This window comes from Achroia grisella, unplaced genomic scaffold (assembly GCF_030625045.1).
Source record: "Achroia grisella isolate CSIRO2021 unplaced genomic scaffold, CSIRO_AGI_Agris_v1 utg504, whole genome shotgun sequence".
NCBI lineage: Eukaryota > Metazoa > Arthropoda > Insecta > Lepidoptera > Pyralidae > Achroia > Achroia grisella.
Window position 1 is genome coordinate 1,088,570 of NW_026712899.1, and position 27,278 is coordinate 1,115,847.

The 27,278-nt window shown below is 32.4% G+C and overlaps 3 protein-coding genes across 6 annotated transcripts in view; 2 read left to right on the forward strand and 1 right to left on the reverse strand.

The window, feature by feature from the left end:
- Nucleotides 1–1,425: 1,425 nt before the first annotated feature.
- On the reverse strand, nt 1,426–7,420 carry LOC131846195 (spermidine synthase). Of its 4 annotated transcripts, none has more exons than XM_059195442.1 (4): nt 7,408–7,420; nt 6,251–6,458; nt 4,150–4,275; nt 1,426–2,110 (listed from the first exon to the last, which is right to left on the reverse strand). In XM_059195442.1, exons 2-4 carry the CDS (start codon nt 6,452–6,454, stop codon nt 1,577–1,579), a joined length of 864 nt encoding a protein of 287 aa, XP_059051425.1. In that variant the 5' UTR covers nt 6,455–6,458; nt 7,408–7,420; the 3' UTR covers nt 1,426–1,576. The 4 variants fall into 4 exon arrangements, with proteins under 4 accessions (XP_059051425.1, XP_059051424.1, XP_059051426.1 ...); XM_059195441.1 differs by having other exon boundaries at nt 7,404–7,420; XM_059195443.1 differs by lacking the exon at nt 7,408–7,420 and adding an exon at nt 7,315–7,389.
- Nucleotides 7,421–7,508: 88 nt separating this feature from the next.
- Nucleotides 7,509–9,387, forward strand: LOC131846197 (ubiquitin-like-conjugating enzyme ATG10). Its single transcript, XM_059195445.1, has 2 exons — nt 7,509–8,066; nt 8,882–9,387. The coding sequence occupies exons 1-2, from the start codon at nt 7,768–7,770 to the stop codon at nt 9,081–9,083; spliced, it is 501 nt and encodes a 166-aa protein (XP_059051428.1). The 5' UTR covers nt 7,509–7,767; the 3' UTR covers nt 9,084–9,387.
- Nucleotides 9,388–11,350: 1,963 nt separating this feature from the next.
- Nucleotides 11,351–27,278, forward strand: part of LOC131846201 (phospholipid-transporting ATPase IF) — a 42,388-nt gene continuing 26,460 nt past the window's right edge. Inside the window, exons 1-2 of the mRNA XM_059195448.1 lie at nt 11,351–11,696; nt 23,162–23,360. Coding sequence (XP_059051431.1) covers nt 11,604–11,696; nt 23,162–23,360 — 292 coding nt within the window. The 5' untranslated portion in view covers nt 11,351–11,603. The remainder of the gene's footprint in view (nt 11,697–23,161; nt 23,361–27,278) is intronic.

A 27,278-nucleotide genomic window follows, 5' to 3' on the forward strand; every position in this document is an offset into this window, starting at 1 on the left:
TTATTATTATTATTAAGAAATAAAGCAATATCTTTAAAAAATATAAATTTATTGTTCCCGATTCAACATCTTAAAATATGAAAAAAAATCTTGTACAAAAATATGGAATTATAATCTTTTTATCACAATAATGAGCAAACACTTCTGTTATTTTAAAATAAAAAAAGAACCTTGAAAATAGACAGTTTAAATCTATTTTCGAATAAACTATATATCATATACACCAATAAAACAAATATTGGAATGAAGTTGAATTCACAAAGGCACATAAAATTTCAATGGGATTACAGTAAACCCTATGTCAATATACTTTAGATAACAATTACAATAACAATTTAACAATATTACAATATAATTTTTTTATACAAGTATTTCATATAAACCGATAAAATGACGAGATTCAAATCTCTTTTAAAAATTTAATTATATTTTTAAATACATATATTGTATACAAATTTTGTTGATACATTATTTTAATATCAATTTCATATTTTCCTGTAAAATCAGTCTATTTTACATTAATAATATTAAAACTATCAGGTATTACACATAAGAGTGGAATGTATTTCATAATAATATATATATTATGTCTTAATTTAAAGGCACGTATAGAGATTCAGGGAATTCCTTAGAGCATGCAATGAGAAACCGCAACGTTTCTAAAGCTAATTCTGGAATGTAATTCTAAAACTTTGGAGGTAAATTCGACGGCCTCTGTGGTCTAGTTCCCACACCCCTCTACTTCTGATGTCGAGGTCACGGGTACGATTCCTCGCGGCTAGTAATCATTAGTTTTTTCAATGTCACAAGAGATTTATATTCTTCACTACATAGTATAAAACAAAGTCGCTGTCGCGATCAATATGGTCCTTTGTAGAATGTAATTTAAATGAATATTTCCGAAGGTATTATAGATTTAAAATGCAGAGACATAGCGGTGCGGCGGTACCGGCTCGGCCGGAGCTGCTAAACAAGACATGTTTGTACTAATGACAAAAAACCTGTAAACTGTTTATAAGGACATCCTTTAGTAGGTAGGTATATTTGGTGTCAGCATTGCATCCTTGTGAAGACGGGGTGAGTTGCTAGTCTATCTAAATATATATAACTCAAAGGTAACTGACATAGTGATCTATCCACGCACAGCCCAAACCACTGGACGGATCGGGCTGAAATTTGGCTAAGAAAGGATTTTGATTAATTCTACCCCCAAGGGGAGAAAATAGGGGATGAAAGTTTGTATGAAACTTTGTCAATTTTAAACCGATCGGGCTGAGACTTTGCATGCATAAAGCTACTATGACGTAGGCATCCCCTAAGAAAGGATTTTGATAAATTCCACCTCTAAGGGGATAAATTAACGCGAGCGGGCAAAAGTTAGTAATATATAGTTAAATATGATTAATTTCCTAACATTTTTTTCTCATCACATGTATTTATTGCAACATACAACTTTTGCCACCACACACTTTTTGTTTGCTCTAAGGAATAACCTAGTTTGATATATAGCTATAACTGACAATAAAATGCATATTTAAGTACACCATAAGGTACTAGGATAAAATAAGATTTCAGTTCAGGCCAGCTGATACTTAACAAACGTTGGTAGAACAAATGCAGCTTTATGTACCTCGCTATTATAGTACCTCAGGTTCATCGCCTTCTCGTCCTCTCTCGAGAACACCAACTGCGGCGTTTCGAGTTTCGCGTCCTTATCCAACGATCCGACAACGAAACCTATCTGCCCTGAAGGATACGTTGGTACAGAGGCGTACGCGTAGGCAGCTACTGCGAACTGGTTCTTACAGTACCTCAGTGTACTCGTCACTAATTCTAGATCATTCCATACAGTACCAGCTTGCGAGCAGACAATGCCGCCCGGTTTTAGTGCTTTCTTCATAAGCGTGAAATAGTTCTCCTCGAACAGGTGGACAGCCGGGCCTATGGGGTCGCTACTATCTGTTATTATGACGTCGAATTCAGCTTCGTGACTTTTCAGGAACTCGAACCCGTCCCCCACGTGGAGTGTGAGCTTCTCGCTCTCGAAACCAACTGCCATGAACGGTAAGTACTTCTTGGAAACTTCAATAACTTTTGCGTCGATTTCAACCTAACGAAATAAAAATAAAATCTTTAATTTCGTACATAGCGTTTGTGCGATGCATAGAGGTGCGGTTAAGAGTAGCATATAGTGTGCGGTTCAGTTATTTCTTATCTCAAAATAAATGTAGTCGCTTATTATTTATTATTAAGATTTTTAAATGAAATGTGTGAAGTGAAATGAATTTATTTGCAGGAAGCAGTTGATACTAAGATCACAATTATTGGTCATACAAATTTTAAATCTTATAAAAGCGAAAGTGCATGAGTATGGATGGATGGATGTTTGTCGTTCACGCAAAAACTACTGAACGGATTTCGATGAAAGTTTACGGTAACATAGCTTATACACATGTACGGTGCGTCACCGTACAGCTGTCAACATTTTACACGGCTCCGCGTCCATATAACGCCCACACATACCATTTTCCCTTCAGTACACCAAATACTCACAAGCAAGCGTCAGTCCACACTCAATCATCGTGTACTCAATATATCAAGTTGGAAAGCAGCCCGGGCTTACAATTTATACATCAGCATCCAGATCGTGTGGGTCACAGCAGACTCATACAACACTTAGACATCAGAATATCATATAGGCTATTATTTAAAAGTATATCACGTAAATTGCGCCAAATATACGATATACGTACGATAAATGTCAAGTGTTTTAATCTTAATCTTCTAAATATATATAACTCAAAGGTGACAGACATAGTGATCTATCAACGCACAGCCCAAACCACTGGACGGATCGGGCTGAAATTTGGCATGCAGGTAGATGTTATGACGTAGGCATCCGCTAAGGAAGGATTTTGTTTAAACCTCCCCCCTAAGGGGATAAAATAGGGGATGGAAGTTTGTATGAAAGTTTGTCAATTTTAAACCGATCGTACTGAGACTTTGCATGCATAAATCTACTATGACGTAGGCATGCCGTAAGAAAGGATTTTGATAAATTCCACCCCTAAGGATAAATTAACGCGAGCAAAGCCGCGGGGAAAAGCTAGTAATATTATAAACGCGAAAGTTTCTAAGTATGGATGTTTGTTACTTTTTCACGCAAAATCTACTGATTTTGATGAAACTTAGAATAACATATAGGTCATATTTTTTTTATTGAAATTTATATATTGAAGATTAACGTAAGTATGTTACAAATTAAAATTTATATGCTGAGATAATTCTAAAAATATATTTGACCCTGAAACATAAAATCTTTATGAAGCCAACTGGACCTATTAGAAAAAAATTCAAATTATTAACTAAGCCCTAAATGATAATGTTATCATTTTAATAATTTTAATGACACAGTACACGAGTATTAAGTAGGGTCCTTATCTTGTAATGCCTTCATAAGATAGCAACAATATTTGACATTAATTGACGCTTCACTCACTGATAACGCAAGTTCATATTTAATTTTTTGTAAATACCTACTACATATCTATCTAATACATTTTTTCTTATGGATGACTAAGCGTACACGCGATTTCGTCCGCGTGGAACTTAACTTTATTTTTCTAAAATAAAAGTAGACTAAGTTACTCCTTATCACATCAGCTACCTGCCAAAAAAAGTCCCGTCAAAATCGGTCCAGCCATTTCAGAGATTAGCCGGAACAAACAGATCGACAGATAGACAGACAAAAATGATAAAGAATGTTATTTTGTTGTATGTACCTTATATATATTCATATGCATTTAGTAAAAAACGGTTATTTCAATATTACAAACAGAAACTCCAATTTTATTTATATGTATAGATGTATAGATAATGGAATGGTGCATCCGTCTGCGCTAACGGTTTACGCTGGCGGGACATCAGTGGATAAGATGAGCATAAAGTCAGGTCAGTTAGCCTATCATTTCACCAAGAATTTATTACGATGTTTCCAGGGGGAACCACGTGGTGGTCAACCTGACATAGTAGAAATGGGGTATGTCCATATTACAAGCAGTTCTTTTCCCCGAGGTTAACAAGTATGAATGGAATAGTCAATAAGATACTTCAATATCTTTAAAAAAATACATAAAAGAAGACTTTTACCTGAACAATTTCTTTAACTTTAGGATGTTTGGCGACCTCGCGCGCCACGCCGCCGTCGCCACCTCCCACTATGAGCACCTTTTCAGGGTTTTTGTGGCAGCACAAAGGCAGAAATGATATCATTTCCTGTAATAAATGTACTGCACAGGTAAATACAATATTTAATATTACATTATCTCATTTTAATATTATAAATGCGAAAGTTTGTTAGTATGGATGGATGTTTATTTCTTAATGTTTCACGCAAAACAAACTGATCAGATTTTGATGAAACTTTACAGTAATATAGGTTATCAGAACAACACAGGCTATAAATTTAATGCGAGTGAAACCTCAGGCACAGCAAGTAAGTACATTATAATTTGAAATATAAAAATATTATTATAAACTAGATTGGCCGGCGGATTCACCCTGTTGAAATTTATAGCGTATGTGTTATTCTGATGTATAAGCTATATTACTGTATCTAAAGTTTGTGTTTGTTTGTGTGGTGTGACAAGAATGGATAAGATAAAGAATGAATACATTAGAGGAAGTATGAAAGTGGCACCGGTGTCAGAGAGGTTGAAGAGTAATCGTCTATCATGGTATGGACATGTAATGCGTAGGAACGAGGATAATATTTTAAGAAAGATGTTACAAATGAATGTGGATGGTTATAAGGGCAGAGGAAGGCCAAAAAAGAGATGGATGGACTGTGTGAAAGATGATATGGTAAGAAAGGAAGTAAATAACGCGATGACTGCGAAGAGGGATGAATGGAAGCGAAAAACATATTACGCCGACGACAAATAAATGGGATAAGGAAGAAGCAGATGATGATACTGTATCTAAAGTTTAATTAAAATTTATTTAGTAGTTTTTACATGAAAGAGTAACAAACATCCGCATTTATAATATTAATACCATTATTATTATAGTACCACATACAGTATTATAGAAAAATTAAGTGTATTGTTTGAGTGTTTGTTTGTCATTAAATTGTTAATTAACAATTATATGTTCAGATTCTTTAAGTACTTTTCAAATAAGGAGCACCATTTCAAATATTTGCTTTCTGTCAATAGATTTGATAATATTGTTAGTCAACATTGTTACAATGTAATTTGTATGTTATATATGTATGTATTGCTAGCTTAGCTTAGCTTGCATAGCTAAGCTAGCAATACATACATATGACTTTATCTGTGTTAAATTTAACTTTTATAAAACAAATAATTCTGAAACAAATGTAGCCTAAGCTACTGTTTCTAAAATTAGCTATTTGTAAGTGAAAGTCCCGTCATAATGGGTCTAGCCATTTCAGAGATTACCAAGAACAAATACATAAGTGTATATAATTTTATATTTTAACACATACATCATATACTCTATTTTTTATATTATAAATACTCTCTTTCTAAAGGTTGTCTGGAAGAGATTGCATTAGCGATAAGACTGCCTTTTGTACTTTGTCAGAGAGGCCGAAGAGTAATCCTCTATCATGGTATGGGCATGTAATGCGTAGGAATGAAGAGATGTTATATATGAATGTGTGATTATAAGGGCAGAGTAAGACGAAAAAGTGATGAATGGACTGTGTGAAAGATGATATGGTAAGAAAGGAAGTAAATAATGTGATTAACTGCATACAGGATACATGAATGGAAGAGAATAAATATAATAAAAAAAAATATGTTCAAGAGCAGCTAAAATGACTTAAGTACATGAGTAAATGATTTTTGATATTTGAAAAACATATTATGCTGACCCCAAGTAAAGGGGATAAGGAAGAAGAATATGATGACTGCCTTTTGTACTTAGTTTTTTTTATGTTTTAATTTTATTAAATTCCAATCTATGTTGGTACAATAAAGTGTTATAAATAAAAAGAAATGTAAGTGAATGCTGTTAATTTGACATTATAAATAGGCACTTAAATTTTATTTATCTTATTAGCATTTACATGTAGATACAAGTTTTTAAATAAAAAGTATCCTGTGTTCATTCTAATACCTCCAAGAATCTGTGTACAAAATGTCTTAATTTCAGTAGTTTTTGCATAAAATCGTTAAAAACATCCCTACTTTCAGCTTTATAATATTAGTAAGGATATACAAACCTGATATGAGTATTCATCTTTTTGGGTACACTGTATAATCCCATCCAGAACCAACACCTTCCCCAGGTGTGTGGTATCAAACACATGGATCTGCTGATACTGGGATTTTTCTTCGTGCAGCAACTCTTTAACTTCAAATGAGAAGGTGGCACCGGGCCACATCTCACACGTCTCCGAGAACCAGTTTGGCTTCAGTGTGTTCATATTGCTGTAATTTATATTATATTTTTTATAAAGTTATGCAATCTTGTCTAAAGAAGTTATATTTAAATCAGCATGAAAATGGTTTGAAATAAGTTGTAAGAAAAAATATTATGCTTAACATATTTTTAGTAATTGTTTTTGTTTTTTATTTTTAATTTATTGAAGTCAACTAACAGTTATATGTTGTTATATGGTTTAAGGTAATTTTGTTATTTTTTCTTGTAATACATAATGATGGGATGGTGCACCTGCCTTTTTTAACCGTATATGCTAGCAGGGCTAATTAGAATTACTGTAGTCTGGTTATGTTGCAGTTAGCCGATCCTGACAAATTCTGTATTTAACCACAATGGTTTCCTGGAGGGACCATGTGGAGACCAGATCTAACTATATATTACTAGCAATAGGGACAATAGTCCCCATTATTACCAATCTCTTTTGCAAGTTTGTATTCACCTTTATGTTAGAGGAATGATCACGAAAACTTTGTACGAATTATTAAAAAAAATACTAATTATGTGTAATCTATTAAATTGATTGGAACTCCCGCCTTAGAGAACATGATCAGTTACAATATAAACTTACTAAAAATTATAGATAGTTACAGCACTGTCGAATATTTAAAATTCAATTTGAATTTTTACTTAATTTGACACCAAACTTATTCTAAAAAAACGTAAATTATTGTAATATGTCGCTTCTAGACAAAATACGCCAGTGCTCTCCCTAAAAAAATTACGTGCCTCTACTATTTAGGTTGCGAATAAGTAGCAGTAATGTAATTAAATTAGATATTTAATTAGACACGGAAGCAATAAACGACCGTACAACAAATTTAAAAGGTACTCTGTAAACATTACCAACTGAATTAGTAAACTGAGGAATTACAATGATAGTTTATTTTATAGTAAATAAAATTAAATAAAATTAAATTTCAAACAAAACACACTTGCTTTCGTTGGTAGTCACAGGTCACTACTCAATTTACAAATCTTTCAAGTACTATTTACTTCCTCTGTATACATCACGTGTCGTGTGCTGTCAAATTTTTATATGTAACTATCAATGCCAATGTCTAGTAATGACTTAATGTCAATATGGCTGAATATAAATTGTTTGTTGTTGTTTACTTTGTATAAATTGTAAATTTATTTAAATTCTCTTAATTCATGACTAAATAATATTATTTTTATTATATATTTGTAATTTATAAGTTTATAGCTCTACATATTAATTGCCATTATAATCTGTTTTCCTTGTACAATTTACAACCATTAGTAAAAAATAAAATCGAAAAAAGTACTCGGTACTAAATGGATTCGGCTACAATAACTCCTGAAGAATTTGTTTATTCAGCGAAACAATTCTGTGATATATCCGAAAAATTATGCGATGGATGGATATTTTGTAAAGATGAAGAAAAACACAAATGTTATATTAAAAAAGAAGCGTACATATCACATGAAGGAGAGAATACAAGCACTTTACTTAAAGCTGTATTCATTATATTCTATAACCTGAGCTATGGTGTACCATCCTTTAGTTTCAATATTTGGAATTCGTCGGGAGTTCTTTTAACATTGGAAGAAATTAGAACAATGTCTTTTATTGTGTAAGTTAGAAATTTATTCCTTTTATATAGCGTTTAAACTGAATGAGATGGCTGTGAGTTACCAGTAATGCATTGGAAAACTTGGAATGGTTATTGTTTAATCATTAATCTTTGGGACATAATTTCGAGGTTCTAACACATAAGACAATGTTTTACCAATCAGGTGGTAGTAGTCATGTGTATGCTTGCAAGATGGCAGCTTGAACAAAGAATCTAATGAATCTAAAAGAGTAAAATACTCAAACAAAAAAATATTTATTTTGAATATCCATTTTATTTTTCCATTTGATATTTCTATAAGTGTGTAAGTGAGTTTGTTACACTGTCAAACCTTAACTGATTAAGTACTTATTATAAAATTGGCCAATTAGGTATACATATATTATTTATGATGGAGAAGGATATAGACTACTTTTTATCCCAGTCAATTATGATTATATGTATTAAGTCACAGACAGGAGCTAGTAACAGTACAAGCCGCTAGTAACAGTATAAATACAAGAGGCTTTTTTCTTCAATTTCTTCCTCCATCATGCAAACTTATAAGATGCTTAAGAATGTTGTGTTATGACGAAGTGAAAGTCAGCTGTGGTTCCAAGAGTGTGTTGAGGAGGAGCACCCTCACAAACATGTAAAATAGAATTCAAAGAATTGAGACTTTCAAACTAAACTTAATAATTCAATTATCTTAACCATCTTAGAAGTTTGGAGTCCTTATTACCAGAAGGAAATAGGCACCTTAATCTATTCCGGGCTCTTGAATCATAAATAAAGTCAATTACATATCAATGAAACAATTCATTTTTTTATTTCAGAATAAAAAAAGAGGACTTCTACTCTGTGATCACTCAACAAGAACACCCTGTATTATCAAGACCATACTTTATAATGCACCCATGTCACACGGCAACACTTCTGTCAACATTAAAAAGTCAATCAAAGAATATTATTGTTACATTCCTTAGTTTAATAACACCTTTGTTAAGATTGGAATTACCACTTGAATATGGCTTGTGAATTGTAAAATAGAGTTATTAATGTAATTTCATTGTAAATTATTATTAATACAGCATATTTATTACCAACATCTGTCATGCTAAAGAGTCCTTTTCGCCTACCTGTACCCTAAGTAGACTGATATTAACTTTTTGTCAAAGTCTACTCTGAGGTCTGTAGAAGATTGTTGTTATGTGGACTGACAACTGATACCTAGCAATGTACCACCATGTCAGTTTGACCTCCACATGGTTCCCTCTAGAAACCATCGTGATAAATTACTAATCACACACAATTACAAAAATTCAAAATATCTTTATTCATGTGGGTCAATTACAGACTTATGATATGACAAATCTACCATCAGTTGGAAATGACAAAAAACTCAGCAAGTATTCTTTTCAAAATAATGTACATGTTTACAATAATACAGATTCATTTTTAAATTCAAATTTGGGAGAATAGAGTGACCACTGGCATATGCTATTGCAAAAGCAAATAGTCTAATCAGTGTTCGTAACCCGAACAGACCAGTCCCCACAAGCAGTACCCAGTCACGAGTATAACAGATGAGCCAGCCATCATTGCACTCAACCATATTAGAGGGCAGGTTAACGCAGCCCACCGCGCCGCTACAAGTTTGAACTTTATAGCGAGCATGACTGTTTCAAGTTACTGCACTATTATAAATATGGATATCCATAGACATTTATCATGAAAGTAGGAGAAATTTAGTTTCGTGAAAGATAATCGGGCAGTTTAAATTTTATTATACCGAACATTAGACTAGCGGCTACTCTGTAGCCCTATGTTCTTGACAAAACGGTCGTGGTCATTATATAGTGGGATGTGAGGCTGACGTCATCCGCCGTAAGACAGCTCGCCATTTATTTATTTATTTATTTACATAGATTAACATTTACATTTGTATATAGATTTACATTTACATGTTTACAATACAATACAATTTTTATATATTTCTATTATCTGTAGTCCCCAAACTAGGTCAGGCCTGTATCTTGAGGGCTGGGAGCGCGGATACCAAATATATCCAGTATATGTACACTTCATTTGACTATTTTACAATTAGGTTAATTATTTTGTGGTGAATTATTTTAGAATTATATATACATGCAATAAATACCAGAACGTGTTTCCCAATATCTAATTAATGTGTGTGTTGTGTGTATGTGCGTGAGTATATTACTTACAGGAGAAAAAAAAAAGGAAAAATAATGATAATAAGAATAAAATATATATATAATTTGTCTCTACTGTCTGCCATTCTGGTACACTCGTGGAGTGGACCGCCTATTGCTGCTTTGATTTGGTCGGTCCATCGCATGAGTGATGTAACTGTCTATGCGTTCCATATTCAAAATAGTAACACTATTTTTTCTTTTCGGGCTCAGGCGATTTTTGAAGAAAGCACTTTTTTTTATTGATAATGGTATGGTACGGGCCTGCGCTAACCGTTACGCTGGCTTTATCATCCTCCACTGGACCCCAGTGGAGGATGATAATTTACCATGATTGTTTCCAGGGGGAACCGCATGGAGGTCAATCTGACTTGGTGCATTGCTAGCAATGGGGTTATTACTCCATATCCGAACAACAGTTTAAAAGTATTTACTATACCGAACAATAGAATAGCTATGTGTAGGTAACTATATACGCGTTCTATATTTAATAATAATAATAATCTCAGGACAATTCACACAGCGCCATCTAGACCCAAATTAAGGTAGCTAAAGTTTGTGTTATGGGTACTAGACAACTGATACAAATACATAGATTTTTTTCGTAAATACATACATATCATACATAGAAAACACCCAGACCGATACAAACAATCATACTCATGAATACAAATGTTTGTGCCGTGCGAGGAATCGAACCCGCGACCATCGGTAGTAAGGCGGTGTGCTAAACCGCTAGACCACCGAGGCCGTCAATATTTAAAAGCGAATACTTTTTAAATATGGATTAATACTGCTTCTGGAGTGAATAGTACAGCAAGTTTGGCGCCTTATTACTAACTACCTATACTCGCGACTTCATCCGCGTACAATTTAACTTTTTTTCTAAATTAAAAGAATTTTTCTAAAATAAAAGTAGCTTAAGTTACTCCCTATTACATCAGCTACCTGCCAATAAAAGTCCCGTCAAAATCGGTCCAGCCATTTCAGAGATTAGCGGAACAAACAGACAGACAGACGAAAATTGTAAAAAATATTATTTTGGTGTATGTACCGTATTTATATTAATATGCATATAGTAAACGGTTATTTCAATATTACAAACAGACACTCCAATTTTATTTATATGTATAGATTTGTAAAAATAGTTAACGCGAAATATTGAAATCTTTTTGATATCCAAGTTTACGTCACCCCGTCAATATCTATGTTTTATTGGTATCATATTGATAAGATATTGTATTTTGCTATCAGAGAGAGCAGTCAGTTTCATTGTCGTGACACTCAAGTTTACCGGTTTCAGCGCATCCAGGTGTAGTGATGTGACTGTGTTTTCGATACAATGCGAGATTGTGGTGTTCTAATATACGAGGGCACGCGTACGCTATTCCACTGGATATGTTCGTGTTTGGGATTCATTTTCTTTTGCTGTAATGTAAGTTACTAGTGTTACTACCTATATTTTAAGAAATTCCAAGTGTTACCACGCGGAAATTGTTTCGATGATTATTCTATATATATTTTTTATGACTAACTTACCAACGCAATTCGTGCCCCAATTTTATTAGTCTTTTTTCATGCCCCAATTTTATTAGTCTTTTTTCGGACTACTTTAATGCTGTTAGCCACATTAGAGGTCCACTTTCCTCTTGTTTAGTATTCATTATTCGTCAACAGTGTTTGTAAAATTATTATTACAATGAACATAAATCATATCTAGAAGGAATTGTTAGTAAAAGGACTACTGCCAACAAATTATGTACAATATCAGGACGATCTGCACGGGGTTTCATTTGTGGTCATTCATGTTGATTTCACCAAATATATCTATTCTATCATATATCTAAGGTATATATTATTCTAATAAATAAATCTTTAATTCAGAAATCTTTTAGCTGTGTATAATTTTATCGTATGTACTAATATTCTTTGTTTATTTGAAAGTTTTAATCGCAGGAAATGTTGGGTTGCATTGAAACTATACGCTATGATCGATCCCCCGTCCAAATCAAACGGGGATCAAAATTACGACGGCCTGAGCCGAGGTTCGAACCCCTAGCGGTGCCCTCACAGTAAAGTCGTATCCGTCAGGCGGGAGTTGGGCTCCAGCCGCTCCATAAGTCCTTCCGCGGGTTTGGAGTGCCATCTGCACTCGCCCCCTATTGTCCGGTGAAGCTGTAAAGGCCAGCTGCGGTCAACAGCATTAGACTAGTACGAAAAAAACTATAATTGTTGTAGGATTTAGATTAAATAGTGTAATTATTAAGTAGAATAGTAACAAATTACATTTTAGTTCTCTGGGCTGGCAAGGCATGAGTGATATAAAGGGTGTCACATGATAACGTAATGTCCGTAGTCCTGTTCATGTAGACGATGGTTACCGCCCATTAGATGGGCAATTTCATTGTTTGCCATTTCCATAAAAAAAAAACTATAAGCGTTACTACTATCTGTGTATACCTACTAACTATAGGTATAATAATATGTGTAATCCTAAAACTTTATGAACATTGAAGGATCATAAATTATCATATTACCTTGTAAAATTTATTAGATAGATATACAAATAAATAAAATTTAAATGGCTGTTTGTAATTTCAAATTAACAACCTTTCGTATAACGTGTATATCTATGGTACTTAGGTACTTAAAAAAATAAAAAATTGTCTTTCTATTTGTTCTTGCTAGTCTCTGTTATGTCTTGACCGATTTTGGCGAGTCTTTCACTAGTAGATAGCTAATGTCATAAGGAATACCTCAGTCTACAAATATTTTAGTAATTTTATTTATTTTTTTTAAATAAAATTACTAAAAATATTTTATGACTATTCAAAAATGCTTATAATAAGTACAAATATGTCTAAAGATTATTTCTATTTCTATTTAAATCATCGTGAGTTCAATCTCTTCATAGTGCAAATATTTGTATTCACGATAATAGCATAATAGTTTATTGGTCTCGGTGTTGCCAAATTAGTGTTGTGTATATAAATATTTTATGACTATTCAAAAATGCTTATAATAAGTACAAAGATTATTTTATATGTATAAAGATTATTTCTATTTCTATTTAAATCATCGTGAGTTCAATCTCTTCATAGTGCAAATATTTGTATTCACGATAATAGCATAATAGTTTATTGGTCTTTATGCGGTTGAATACACACTTATTATAATAATGGCTTAACTAAAAAATTAGATATTTTGGAAAGTCTACTTTATAATTGTGTATATATCTACATTTTTACATATACCTACAGACGCGCGCATAAATAAACGACCACATACATGAATTTAAATGAATAAAGTGTGCAATTTTATTTTATAAATACCTATCACTGAGCGCCTATTATTTTTTCACAATTAAAAATCTGTCAATACGTTTCCTTGGAAGAAACAACATTATTAAATTTTATTATTTGTTCAGAGAATGGTTTTGCAATTTAGAATATCATATCTATTATTTTGATTTAACAAAATTTTATTATGTTATTGGCTATAACTGGACCACCAATTTTCAAAAGAATATTACAATATTAAATAAATAACTAAGCACTTGCCTCAAGAAAAAAGTACTGATCTAAAAGTTGGTGTTGCTATTTGCTATAGTTTATGCTACTGAATTTATAAGAGACTGAAAGAGGAATTTTTTAAAATGCGTATTGATTAAAATAATTGAAAGAAACTTGAAACCCATTTTTTAGGCTGTTGAGATAATATTAAAATACAGTATAGCGACATCTTATCATTGGTACATGATGACACTAATATAAGTAGCATTAAAAAAAACAAGAAAAAGGGTTATAAGGGGTTGAAGATGTAATGTATGTATGGTATGTATGGAAATAGTTTGAAAATTTTTGATTATTAATATATATTTTTTATTATTATAATATTAAATAAATAACTAAGCACTTGCCTCAAGAAAAAAGTACTGATCTAAAAGTTGGTGTTGCTATTTGCTATAGTTTATGCTACTGAATTTATTTAATTAAAAATTGAAACCAATAATATCATAAATGTCTTTAATAGATGGCATATGGTCTGAAATAATTATTGCTACCTTTGTTAGTTTCAACTAAAAAAAAAGAATGGTGCGGCACCCCTATTGCCTTGGCGTCTGTGCGCTGCACACTTCGCACATGGGCGGTGCGGCCCTGAACATATACTCACATTTAAGTTGATAGGTCACTATCTTCGGATGTCACGTTGAAGGATTTCCCGGAAATAATACTGATCGACGTCAAGAGACATGACCCACTTATATACAAGATGTGCTTTTATCTTACAATATCAATCAAAATTACTATTTAATAATAATTCTCTATTGCAATTCAAAATGACATACTAATACTATATATGATATATGGTCTAGCAGTTTAACACATGGTCGCGGGTTCGATTCCTCGGACGGCTTAACTTGGGTCTAGGTGGCGCTGTGTGAATTGTCCTGAGATTATTATTATATAATCGGGGTTGATGTTAGAAGGGTGAATTTAAGTAACGAATGTAATAAAATCCAGGCAACTTGTAAACATTTAATTTTTTGAAATCGGTTATTAATAATCCAAAACAGATACACAATCTGTATACATTAAACCGGTATCAATTTATTGAGGTCATCGATCGTTAACAATAACATGTTGATAAGATAAAATAATCAATGATATGCAGTATTATGCTGCACAAAACACTAATCACTGCTCGCCATTAACAAGGAAATTCATCCTCACACTTTAGAACCTATGTTTCATCCCTATATCTCAATAGGTTCTAAGGTGTAGGGATGAATTTCCTTGTTAATGGCGAGCAGCGTTTAGTATTTTGTTATTTTAAGCAGTGTTTAGGATGAGTTTCCCTGTCTATGATGAACGGTGTGTATTTTTCATTAATATTCACCAATGCACACTCAGACTGTGCAATGAATTCTTACACCTTAGAACCATTGTGAGGTTAGTCCTACTAGAAACTATGTTTTATCTCTATACCTACAAAGGTATAGGGATGAAACATAGTTTCTATTCACCTTAGAATTATTATGAAGTTCTAAGGTGACTAACCTTAGAATCTCACAATGATTCTAAGGTGTAGGGATGAATTTCACTGTTAATGGCGAGCATTATTTTGTGATTTTAAACAGTGTTTAGGATGAATTTCCATGTCTATGTGAACGGTATTTAGTATTATTCACCCGTACACTCAAATTGTGCAATGGATTACAATACCTGCTGAGGTTTCTCTAGAGAATATATCATAGGGTTTTTCAAGAAGCATATATAATGGTTTATTTTTATGGATGATAATGGTATGGTGCATTCGCTTGCGCTATACGCAGGCGAGTATGGCTAGCTATTCGATGGCATACACCAGCGTGGCATTAGTGAAGGATGGTAAGATAATGTCAGGTCAGTATGCCCATCCTGCCGAATATACCAGAAATTGACCATGATGTTTTCAAAGGCGGACAATTGAAGTTCGACCAGACAGTATACTGGCAATGGGGTTACTATCGTCATTTTTAATAATACCCTATCCCCTTTTATTTGTCAATGTCATAGGCTATATATTAACCCGAGAAATGAAAAGACTTTTAAAAAAACGTTTCAATGGATATCGGAAATATTTACGGTCCAACGTAGTGCACACGAATTAACTAGTTTCAGTATTATTAATTTAAATCGTTATTCATATAGGTTTATTATAGACTCTTATGATATGTCCAATCGTCCGGCCGTCCGTCCAATACCGTCAGGTCGGAGAGCTTTAGAGTTAAGAACTGATAAAAAACTCAACTCGTATTCTTTTCAAATGGAACTTGTATGTTTACAAGATACAGATTCATTTGAGAGAATAGAATGACCACTAACATATAATATTACAAGGTGTGGCCGCGGTTTCACCATGTGAAATTTATAGCCTATATGTTATTCTGATGTATAAGCTATGTTACTGTAAAGTTTAATTAAAATCCGTTTAGTAGTTTTTGCGTGAAAGAGTAACAAACATTCATCTATCACTACACACAAACTTTAACGTTTATAATATTAATATGTAATATTATGTTATCTGTGATATTAGTAAGATAATAAACAAATAGTATTATAAATTCAAATTCAAAAATCATTTATTCACGTAGGACATTTTAGCTGCTTATGAACGTCCAATTTTTTATGTTATAATGTTTTCTCTACCGTCCGTTTTAGTATAAAAATTCAATTAGAACAACTTGCAAGAAACTCAACTGAATTTCTATTTTTTTTTTACAAACAACTTATTTACAATGTTTATTTATATAGGTGTCTATATCTAACATGACATGAAAATCCCGTGCATGAACAACTATTGTCCTGCAAGATCATCATTCAAGTAATCGTTTAGTGAGTAATAATAGGCTTTGTTCAGTAAATATGATTTAACAGATTCCAGTATATCCTTTGGTATCTTATTGTAAATTTTTATACCCATTCCCATAAAAGACCCATTGACTTTTTTAAATCATACTTAGGAACAGCAAGTTAGTCTTTAAATCTAGTATTAATTTATTGAATATTGCTGTTTTTTGGGAATAAGTGAAGAATTTTATATATATATTGAATATTTAAGTATATAAATTGAGAAGCAACGGTGAGAATATTTACCTCTTTTCTCTCTTAATGAGTCACGACTCCTCATACAGTAGACCGCTCGTAAACGTATAATTGTAAACGATGCTGATCCTATACTTGTACGTTTTTCATAATGTATAAATAATTAAAGGTGACATAATAATATATACGTATGTTGAGCATTAATTTACCTTCACTTATTGGTTACCGTGACCAGATGCATGCCTTCGCACGGTGGCAACATGATGTGTATTGTCATTACTGTCCGCCGCGCCGTGGCCATCAGCCTGAACGACTGACTATGAAGTCGCTACGTAATTTTATTATTCGTTTGACATGTAAATTTTACAAGGAGGACATGAGGGTAATGTTGATTCATTATATCATCTCATAATTATTAAACAATAAAAAACAACGTGGATTGTTATGAAATTCCGTGTTTTATATCTTATTAATATTATAAACGAAAGTTTGTGAGTATGGATGGATGTTTGTTACTATTTCACGCAAAAACTATTGAACGGATTTTGATGAAAGTTTGCAGTGATATAGCTCATATATCAGCATAACATATAGGTTATAATTTAAAAAGATGTTATTTAAATTGGCCGAAATGTAATGATAAATGTCAAGTAAGTGTTACGCAGACGAAGTTTCTAGTTATTCATAATTATTAAACTTAAAAAAATATGGAAACTGTGATGAAATTTTGTTTTTTTATACTAGTTATATGGTAGACAATAGTAAATATTGGTAATCCCTCACCTGGTGGTATGTAGCAAGTTGGTAACAGCCGTCTACTGACATGAACATCACCGTAATGTGTACCGGCTTTGCCCCCGAACTATTTGATACATATATTATTTAAAATTTTTATAATGGTACTAGCTGTCCCGGCAAACGTTGTTTTGCCATATAAAGTAATAACGCTATAAAAATTGTTGATGATAGAAGGATGAAAATTTAGGATTGTATGTATTTTTGTATGTTGTATCATAAAAAAAATAGAAACTAATAATTTTGTCTAAAAAATAAAATAAAAACATTTAGGGGTGGACTACCCCTAACATTTAGGGGGATGAAAAATAGATGTTGGTTGATGTCGATTCTCAGACCTACTCAATACGCTCACAAAATTTTATGAGAATCGGTCAAGCCATTTCGGAGGAGTATGGGAACAAAAACTGTGACACGAGAATTTTATATATAAGATTTGTTTGACAATTTTTTACCGGCAATTGCCCCGCGAACTATTTGATTCTTCTTCTTCTTCTTTTCTTTTCTGGCAATCGGTCATTGAAGTATTTGATAAATTTACACATTATTTTGAAATTTTATAATGATATATGTTTAACAGATTTATTTTTATTGCACTGTACATTATATCGATGTTATATCAGTTACATCTTTTAATTTTTTAGTCTACAATATCCTGCTCTGATAATCCCACTGTTATTCAAACTGGTTGATGAAATAGCTGAGCATATTCCGCAGACGCCTTTTTAGTTTCTCTCAGCAAAAATTGTTAAGTGGTCATCCTTACATATCAATAAAATGGATTAGAATAGATATACGGGCAAACTGTGGCGAACTTTCTTGACCATTTCCAAATAAAGATGGTTATCGATTCGACATTGGTTTAGTATAAACGAAGAGTTTTGTAATGTGACTTTGTCACACTCGTATGTGATATTCGTGAGCGATTTCAATACGGAAATGAAGTGGTTCTTCATTTCCGTATTTTTTGACGTTAGCGCATACAAACGCACAGTCAAACAGGCAAGAATTCTAACAACCATTGTTTTGGGTTCAATTGATTTGATAAATCATCCCAAAAATTTTTTCTCTGAATACACCAGTACTTGTATAAATATGCGACTTATTAACGCTCATATGTCATAAATAAACATATATGTCATTTGTATAAGCAGCGCAACTGATTTTGTCAATTTTTCCTTTGAATTTAAATGAATAAACGTTTGCTCTGCAATTTTATTTTATAAATACATAATTATAATCCTGGTATAGCCTATAATAGATTTACAAGAGTGTAAGAACATATTATTAATATTTTTGAAGAATAAAACAACATATAATATTAAAAATGTTGTAATTTATGAACAACAGTTTTTGTACCGTTCCATCCGAGCTATTCAGGTTCGGAATACGCTTTTCTCCATTCTGGCCAGTAGAGTCAGAGATTTTTTTCAAGTAGAGGGATAGTTTGCAATTTAGAATATCATATCTATTATTTTGATTTAACAAAATTTTATTATGTTATTGGCCATACTGGACCACCAATTTTATTATGTTTAAACTGTTTATTAAATATAAATAAATATGACATTTAAATTTGTAAATATCACATTGTCTCCATTCAAGGGGTAAAATAAAATAGCAGATAAAAGATTTTATAGAAATTCGTCATATTTGAAGCTAGAACGATGAAGCTTTTTTCTTACGCTTTTTTGGGTCAGTTTATTTAATAAATACCTTACTAATATTATTAAAGTGAAAGTGACTCTGTCTGTCTGTCTTAAAAGCCAAAACTTCTGAACTGATTTAAATGAAATTTTTAAAGTCTAGATCTTGAGATAGGACATAGGTAACTTTTTAATGCTGAAAAGGGTTATAAGAGACTGAAAGAGGAATTTTTTAAAAGTTTAAGCTTCAATCTTATTTTTTTGCGTATTGATTAAATATAATTAACGAAAATGGGTTGTAAGGGTCAAAAGGGGAGTTAAAATGTTGTATGGTTTGTCATTTTTTAAAGCTAGAAACTTGAAACCCATTTTTTAGGCTGTTGAGATAATATTAGTACCTACCGCCACAGGACTCAGCCATAAATGGTTACAGTATAGCGACATCTTATCATTGGTACATGATGACACTAATATAAGTAGCATTAAAAAAAACAAGAAAAAGGGTTATAAGGGGTTGAAGATGTAATGTATGTATGGTATGTATGGAAGTATCTTCATTTTAAAGATAGTAGTTTGAAACTTAGTTTTTGGCTGTTGATTGAATTGTATGGAATTATGTATGGAAATTTCATTTTTGAAGCTAGAACGATGAAATTTTTTTATTGGGTTAGATTATTAATATATATTTTTTATTATTTGCTCAAGGTCACTATTTTACGCGGACGAAGTCGCGGGTACAGCTAGTTTTCTTATATAGTAACTCGTTTGTAATATTCATGTCAACAGTTAAACTAGCGTAAACTTTGTAAAAAGTCATCAGCGTACGGTGCCTCAGTTTTACCGATTTCAGCAGGGTTGTTATGGATATGAAATTTCGGATACGGATAGGTTTCGGATATAGGAATCATTATTATACCGGATACGGATACGGATATAAAATTATTTCGGATTATCCGTTAGTTTCGGATAATTTCGGTTACGGATATAATTTTTTTAGGAATTTCTAAAGCAAAATGCAAATAGCTAATAGAATGGTTACATAACGTGTCTCAATTGCGCTTCGCCCCTATCCGATATTATCCGAAACTTTTATTTCGGATTCGGTTACGGTTACGAATATTTTTTTATATCGGATATCCGATAGTTTCGGTTACGGTTATGGAGCCCTAACATCCCTGGATTTCAGCCGCCAAACAGCATGCTTTGTAAGTGCGATTGGGCAGTTACAGGATAAGAAGCATGTCATCTTAATCCGGTATCACATATAACGTGATTTCCGTAGTGATGGTCATACATATCGTCAACACAGTCATTATTCCGACATCATATATAAAAAAAGATACGCCTAGTAATTGTAACTGTAAAATAACATGTAATTTATCAATGGATAAGGCTTTAAAGAGTCTTATCTACCGGAAATACGATGAATGTACCGTCAGCAAATATATCCATCTTCTGCTATCTATATCTATCTATATCTATAGACTAAACCTGATAACAACTATATAATTATCTATACTAATATTATAAAGAGGGGTAGGATAGGGGTAATCTCTGGATTTACTAAACCGATTTGGAAGTTATTTTAGTATTGAATAGCATGCTTATCGAGAAAGGTATATAACAGACGACGGATAGGAGCGGAGCTGTAAAAAAATGTAGCAAAACCGGGGGAAATGATGCATTTTTTGGACTACTCTAATGCTGTTCGCCGCAGCTGGCCTTTACAGCTTCATAGGACGGTAGGGGGCGAGTGTAGATGGCACTCTAAACACGCGGAAGGATTTATGGAGCTGCTGAAAGCCAACTCCCGTCTGACGGATACGACTTTAGACTGAGGGCACCGCCTAGCGCGTTGGGTAGGCGTGGTGAGGTATTTTTTTTTATGGATGATAATGGAATGATGCAACCGCCTGCGCTAACGATTTACGCTGGCGGGGCACCAGTGGAGGATGATAAGATGAGCATGAGGTCAGGTTAGTTAGCCCATCGTGACAAATTCACTACGAATTTATCACGATAGTTTCCAGGGGGAACCGCGTGGAGGTCGACCTAAAATGGTACATTGCTAGCAATGGGAGTTACTAGTTCCCATTACTAACAATTCCCTTCCCCCCTGGTGAGATATTATGTACTAGCTGTGCCCATGGTTCACCCGCGTGAAAATTATAGCGAGTGCTGCTTGTGGGGACTGGTCTGTTTGGGTTAGGGTTACTGATACAATTATTTACTTTTTTGAAAATTGCAATAACATGTGCTGGTTGTCATTATAATAATATAATCTCTGTTTTAATTTCAAATTGGATCTGTATATTTGCAATCATGTACGAGCTCATTTGAAAAGAATAAGAGCTAAGTTTCTTGTCAATTCTTCTTAGCTCGAAAGCACTCCGAATTGACGATAGATTTGACATATCATAACAGTCTGTAATAGACCTACATGACTAAGATATTTTGATAGACGTACATGACTAAAGATATTTTGATTTGTTTTGAACGGTGAGTGACACCGTGAGTCACAGACAGTCACAGATATCCTCATATTGAATGATGGAAACGGGACATCAGCTGTAGACCTTGCTATTGTAATTAATTGATATTGATTTCTATAAAGAAAACACATTGGTTTTCAATGTCTCATGCAAAAATTCTCACGGCTGTGCGCATGCAATTTTATTAGTATTAATGTAGTAACGTAATTACATAGTAGGTCTACGCGATTTGTTTTTTAATGTATATGTATTGTGGATTATTCCATGATCAAAGAGTTCTACGGGTAGTTAAATGCTTTTGAATGCCTTAGTTATCTAAAGTCATGATAATTTTAAAACAATCACGTGTTTTTTTTTCTTTTTTTTACAACGACCCTGGATATAAAGTTACAGGCTTGGTACAGTTATGTAATATTATATTATCTGTGGTACAGCTTACAACCACATATTAATTTAAATATGTACTATATGACGTGGTCGAGTGTCTTGAGTAGTCATGCTCACTGAAAGTCCAGACATGTAGACGCGTGGTAGGCTGGGTCATTATACTTACTAAAATATGGTCGAGCGCAGTGATGGCAGGCTCAACCGTCATACTCGTGAACGGGCGCTGTTTGTAGGGACTGGTCTGCTCTAATCTCTACTACTAATTTAATCTTTTTGTCTACTAGTTGTGCCTATTTATAGCTTATATTATATGTGTATAATTATAGCCTATGTGTTATTCTGATGTAAAGATTCATCGAAATCCGTGCAGTAGTTAGAAATAGCAACAACCATTCATATATTCGTACTCACTAACTTTCGCATTAGTAATATTAGTAAGTTTTAATATTTTTTCTCTAATAAATTAGTGCTAATTGGTAGTTTGTATTCAGACTCAGTTTATGTAATTAGATTATTTTTATTCATTAAAAATTATTTAATAGTGCAACACGCCGCGCCAATTCTTGATTGTTGTCTTTGTTGTGAGACAGTTTTCGGAATGAGCGGCAGATTAAAAAAATAAGTAGGACTATTCAAAAGTACTTAAATTTAAGTACTTTTGAATAGTTAAGTATCTTTGGTTCTGACCTGTTTAAATGTTTAAGTGTGTAACTGTTTTATATAACCAATTTAAATATAACTTTAATATTAAAGATAAATTCATGAGGTATCTGTTATTGGCTTTACTAACTAAGTAATAATTGTCTATAAATTGTATAACTGTTGATTACCTAAAATAAATAAATAAATAAATAAAGTATATTTGAATAAAGAATGTTCTATTCTATTCTATAGTATAAGCTTTCCGAATGAACAGTAGATTAAAGAAATAAGTGGGTCTATACAAAATTGTTTATTCTATAATTACATACTAACCCGTACACTTATTTACAGGGAAATAAGGTATCCAACAAATCGGAGACCCGCCTCATCACAGTGGGTGAGGTGGACTTCGCAGACAGGAGAAAGCACAACAAGATCAAAACATCCAAGTACAGCCTCCTCATGTTCATACCGAAGAACCTCTCCGAGCAGTTCCGCAGAGTGGTCAACTTCTACTTCCTCATTGTCACAGTCATCGCAATCGTTATTGGTATGAAAGTGCACAATATCTATATATATGTACGTGGAATTAAATTTCATCATCATTGCCTTGTCATTATTTGTGGTCGGCGCAGTATGTCATTCTCTTCCACTGCTCTCTATCGGTCGTCATATCTGAGCATACTCTTCTTTTATTCATATTTCACACAATCCATCCATCTTTTCTTAGGGCGTCCCCTCCCTTTACATCCATCCACAGTCATATTGGAATTTAATTTATTTTTCTAAAAAAAAAGATTTTTTCTAAAATAAAGTACCCCAAGTTACTCCTTATTACATCAGCTACCTGCCAATAATAGTCCCGTCAAAATCGGTCCAGCCATTTCAGAGATTAGTCGGAACAAACAGACAGACAAAAATTGAAAAAAAATGTTATTTTGGTGTATGTACCATATTTATATTCATATGCATGTAGTAAAAAACGATTATTTCAATATTACAAACAGACACTCCAATATATATATATACTAGTAGTCGTCCAGTGGTTGAAATTCAACTATACTTACTATAAATTATAGTTTAAACATTATTAAATGAGTCAAAGATTGTACTTCTGTAATCACACAGGCAATAATATAAAATATATGCATAAATATTAATATGTACTAAAAAGTACATGTATTGTATGTGTACATATACTGAAACTTTCAAGAAAAGAGCTTATTCTTTTATCTTAAAAGGCCCGTAACTAAAAAGTATGAAAGTATAGTGTCGAATATACTGAAACGAGAAAAGAAAAGAAAAGAGCTTATTCCTTCCTAAAAGGTAGATAACGCACTTGCAGTTCCTCTGGTGTTGCGGGTGCTTATGGGCGGCGGTAATCACTTACCATCAGGTGAGCCGCAAGCTCGTTTGTCCCTATGCTATAAGAAGTATTATAGTTTTAATATTTCGTCATGAATCAGTTTGTAAAGGAGTGGTATAAGTAGATATATAGATTATCTGCACGCACAACAATAAAAAAAGGAGTGTATTGTATATAACCTTCATGATATAGATATGTGTGTCTGTATGTCATTAGACGGCCGGAGCGCCCAGACAAAGTACTTGATAGATTTTGATGATTGATGTATTCAATTTTATATTTTATCTACAGCGTCTCATGATTTTATGTTACGTAAAGCGTATACTTAAATGACGGCCGTGACACCGGTTGTTCAGCAACAGAATTCAATATAGAATATAAGTATTTTGTAATTTTATTCAAAATATAGATTACACCAAGTAAATAAAATAAAAAATAAAATAACATTTATTTTTATATTTATTAAAGGAAAACCAAGGCTGACTATACATAAATAGAATCAATATAATCGACATACTAAACCACTGACAGGCTTTGACAAATAACAACAAACAAATTTTGAACAATTTGATATCACGTAAAAGCAACACATTATAAAATTAACAGATAATATAAAATTAATATATGAACAAGAGTAAAGTAACAGTAATAGTGAATTTATACAAATATATACATATACATGATCTTCATTAATAATTAATTGTTATTTAAAGAAGGGCTCCCTTAGTTGGTATCTCGCTGATTTAGTATTTTTAAATTATATTTTACTAGCTTTTGCCCGCGGCTTCGCTCGCGTTAATTTATCCTCTTAGGGGTGGAATTCATTAAAATCCTTTCTTAGGGGATTACTACGTCATAGTAGCTTTATGCATGCGAAGTCTCAGCCCGATCAGTGTAAAATTAACAAAGTTTTATATAAACTTTCATCCCCTATTTTATCTCCTTGGGGGTAGAAGAAATCAAAATCTGTTCTTAGCGGAAGAAATCAATAATATTTTTTTATTTATACTTTAACGCACAAATACAATGTTCTTATTTGAATTTCAATTGGATGCTTTTGGAAATGTAATAACAAACAATACTATCAATGAATTTATTTTTTTAGCATCTACCGATTGTTTAAAATGCCAAATTTCAGCCCGATCCGTCCCTGTTTGGGCTGTGCGTTGATAGATCACTATGTCTGTCACCTTTGAGTTATACGAGTATATATGGTATATATATATGATTATTCGGTAATCATTCAACAAACACGAAACACAAATATAGCGAGCAATAACAAAACAATGTAAAAACTGAAACAAAATAAAATATCTCTGTATGATGAAATTAAATTAAAAAGATTAAAAACGCTGTAATATTCAGTTTTAAAAATTTCATGATAATTATATGTTATTTTACCTTTATATTTTCTTACAATAATTATTTGCTCTGTGACCCACACTCCACTTCCTGGGTCACGCTGTTTTAGGATGAATGGAAGACATCTCTTTTAGAGATAGGGTCTCCTTAGCAAAAATATTTCAAATTTATATTTTAATTATGTATTTTAAAGTGCAATGAAGAATATATAAATATTTTTTTCTGTTCAAACCTGGTAGAACTTTATGATGTTAATTTTTATTTCTAACTTAACCCTGAAGTATCACATTGGATTTTTTTTTATAATTTTTTTCCAAGATTTATATTATTTAAATAGTAGAAATTGTATTCTACTTGGAAATTCAAAACAGCTGTTGTATAGTTAGAAGAATTCAAGCCAGCCATACTAACAGGTAGAAATGCACATTTCCTGTTCTCAGAATTTCTCCTCTTAAACTACTCGTATAAAAGTCTAAGACTTAAATCTCATTTTATGACCAAAATAAATGTTTTTTTATCATATAGTGAATTTAAATTAATATTATCTTAGCTTAGCTCTAGACTAATATACAAAAACAGCTTGTAACATCAGGCACTATTTTGTTTTGGAAATAAATAGAAATCACTACAAATGTTACACACGGATCATGCCGGATGGTCGCTAGTGTAATTATGTATGTAACTATATGAATTGTAATAATGATGTATCTCTTATAATATATACAAAAAGAAAACTTTATATATATGTGCTACACAACAGCCGCGCTAGCGCTAAAGATCTGGAACTTGGAATAATATTTACTTATTTTCTCGTAAAAGTTTCTGGTGCTATGACACAGACGTTTTCTAATTCTAAAAAATATAAATAAAGATATATTAAACATAATTATGTAAATTATTAGTATCCAAATATTTGTAGTTTTATATTATTAAGTGTTAAAATAGTAATATTTGGATAATATAATAACTAATTTAGCAAAATAGTTTAAAGGAAACCTTACAGTAAGTATATAATCTATTTTGCTACCAGCACAATTTTTCAAACTATATACAAATTCATTTGTTTATTTTTAAAGGCAAAGAGCCTCCTGTCATGCTTCCAAACCGAGAGTTGTCTAGTATCACAAATATTCATAACATAAGCTCTGCTTAGCTTGGGACTAAATAAAAAAATCCCTGTATAAATTGTCCTGAGATATTATTATTATTCTTGCTAGAACTCGAAATATAAACTGACTTGAGCCATTTGAATAATAAATTTCTTTAACATTTAAAAAAAAACGTGTACATATACTCTATAGTTCAGCTTAACCTTAAGACTCAGGATTATTATTTAAAACTAGCTGTGCCCGCGGTTTCACCAGTATGAAAATAGTTAAATAATTAGTAAGATGGTTTGTTTTTGAAAAGTGACAGGTCATGCAGGTGGTGCAATATTTCAATAACTCACACTTATATGAACCACATACATCCGCGTCCTTGCTTAATTCGCTTCCACGAATTTCATACAGAGCATTATCTATACTATCTTATCATAACAAAGCTAACTGAAACTAATGCTTAGCCGTTTACGCACAATATTTTTATGTAATATCTCGGAAATTATTAAATAATGAAATAAGTATTTTTTTTTTTATTTTATAAATTATATTTCATGGTAATAAGGAAGTATGATAGGAGGCCCTTTGCCTCCTATCTTGCTTCCAAATCTACAAATAGAGATGTCTGGATGTTACATAA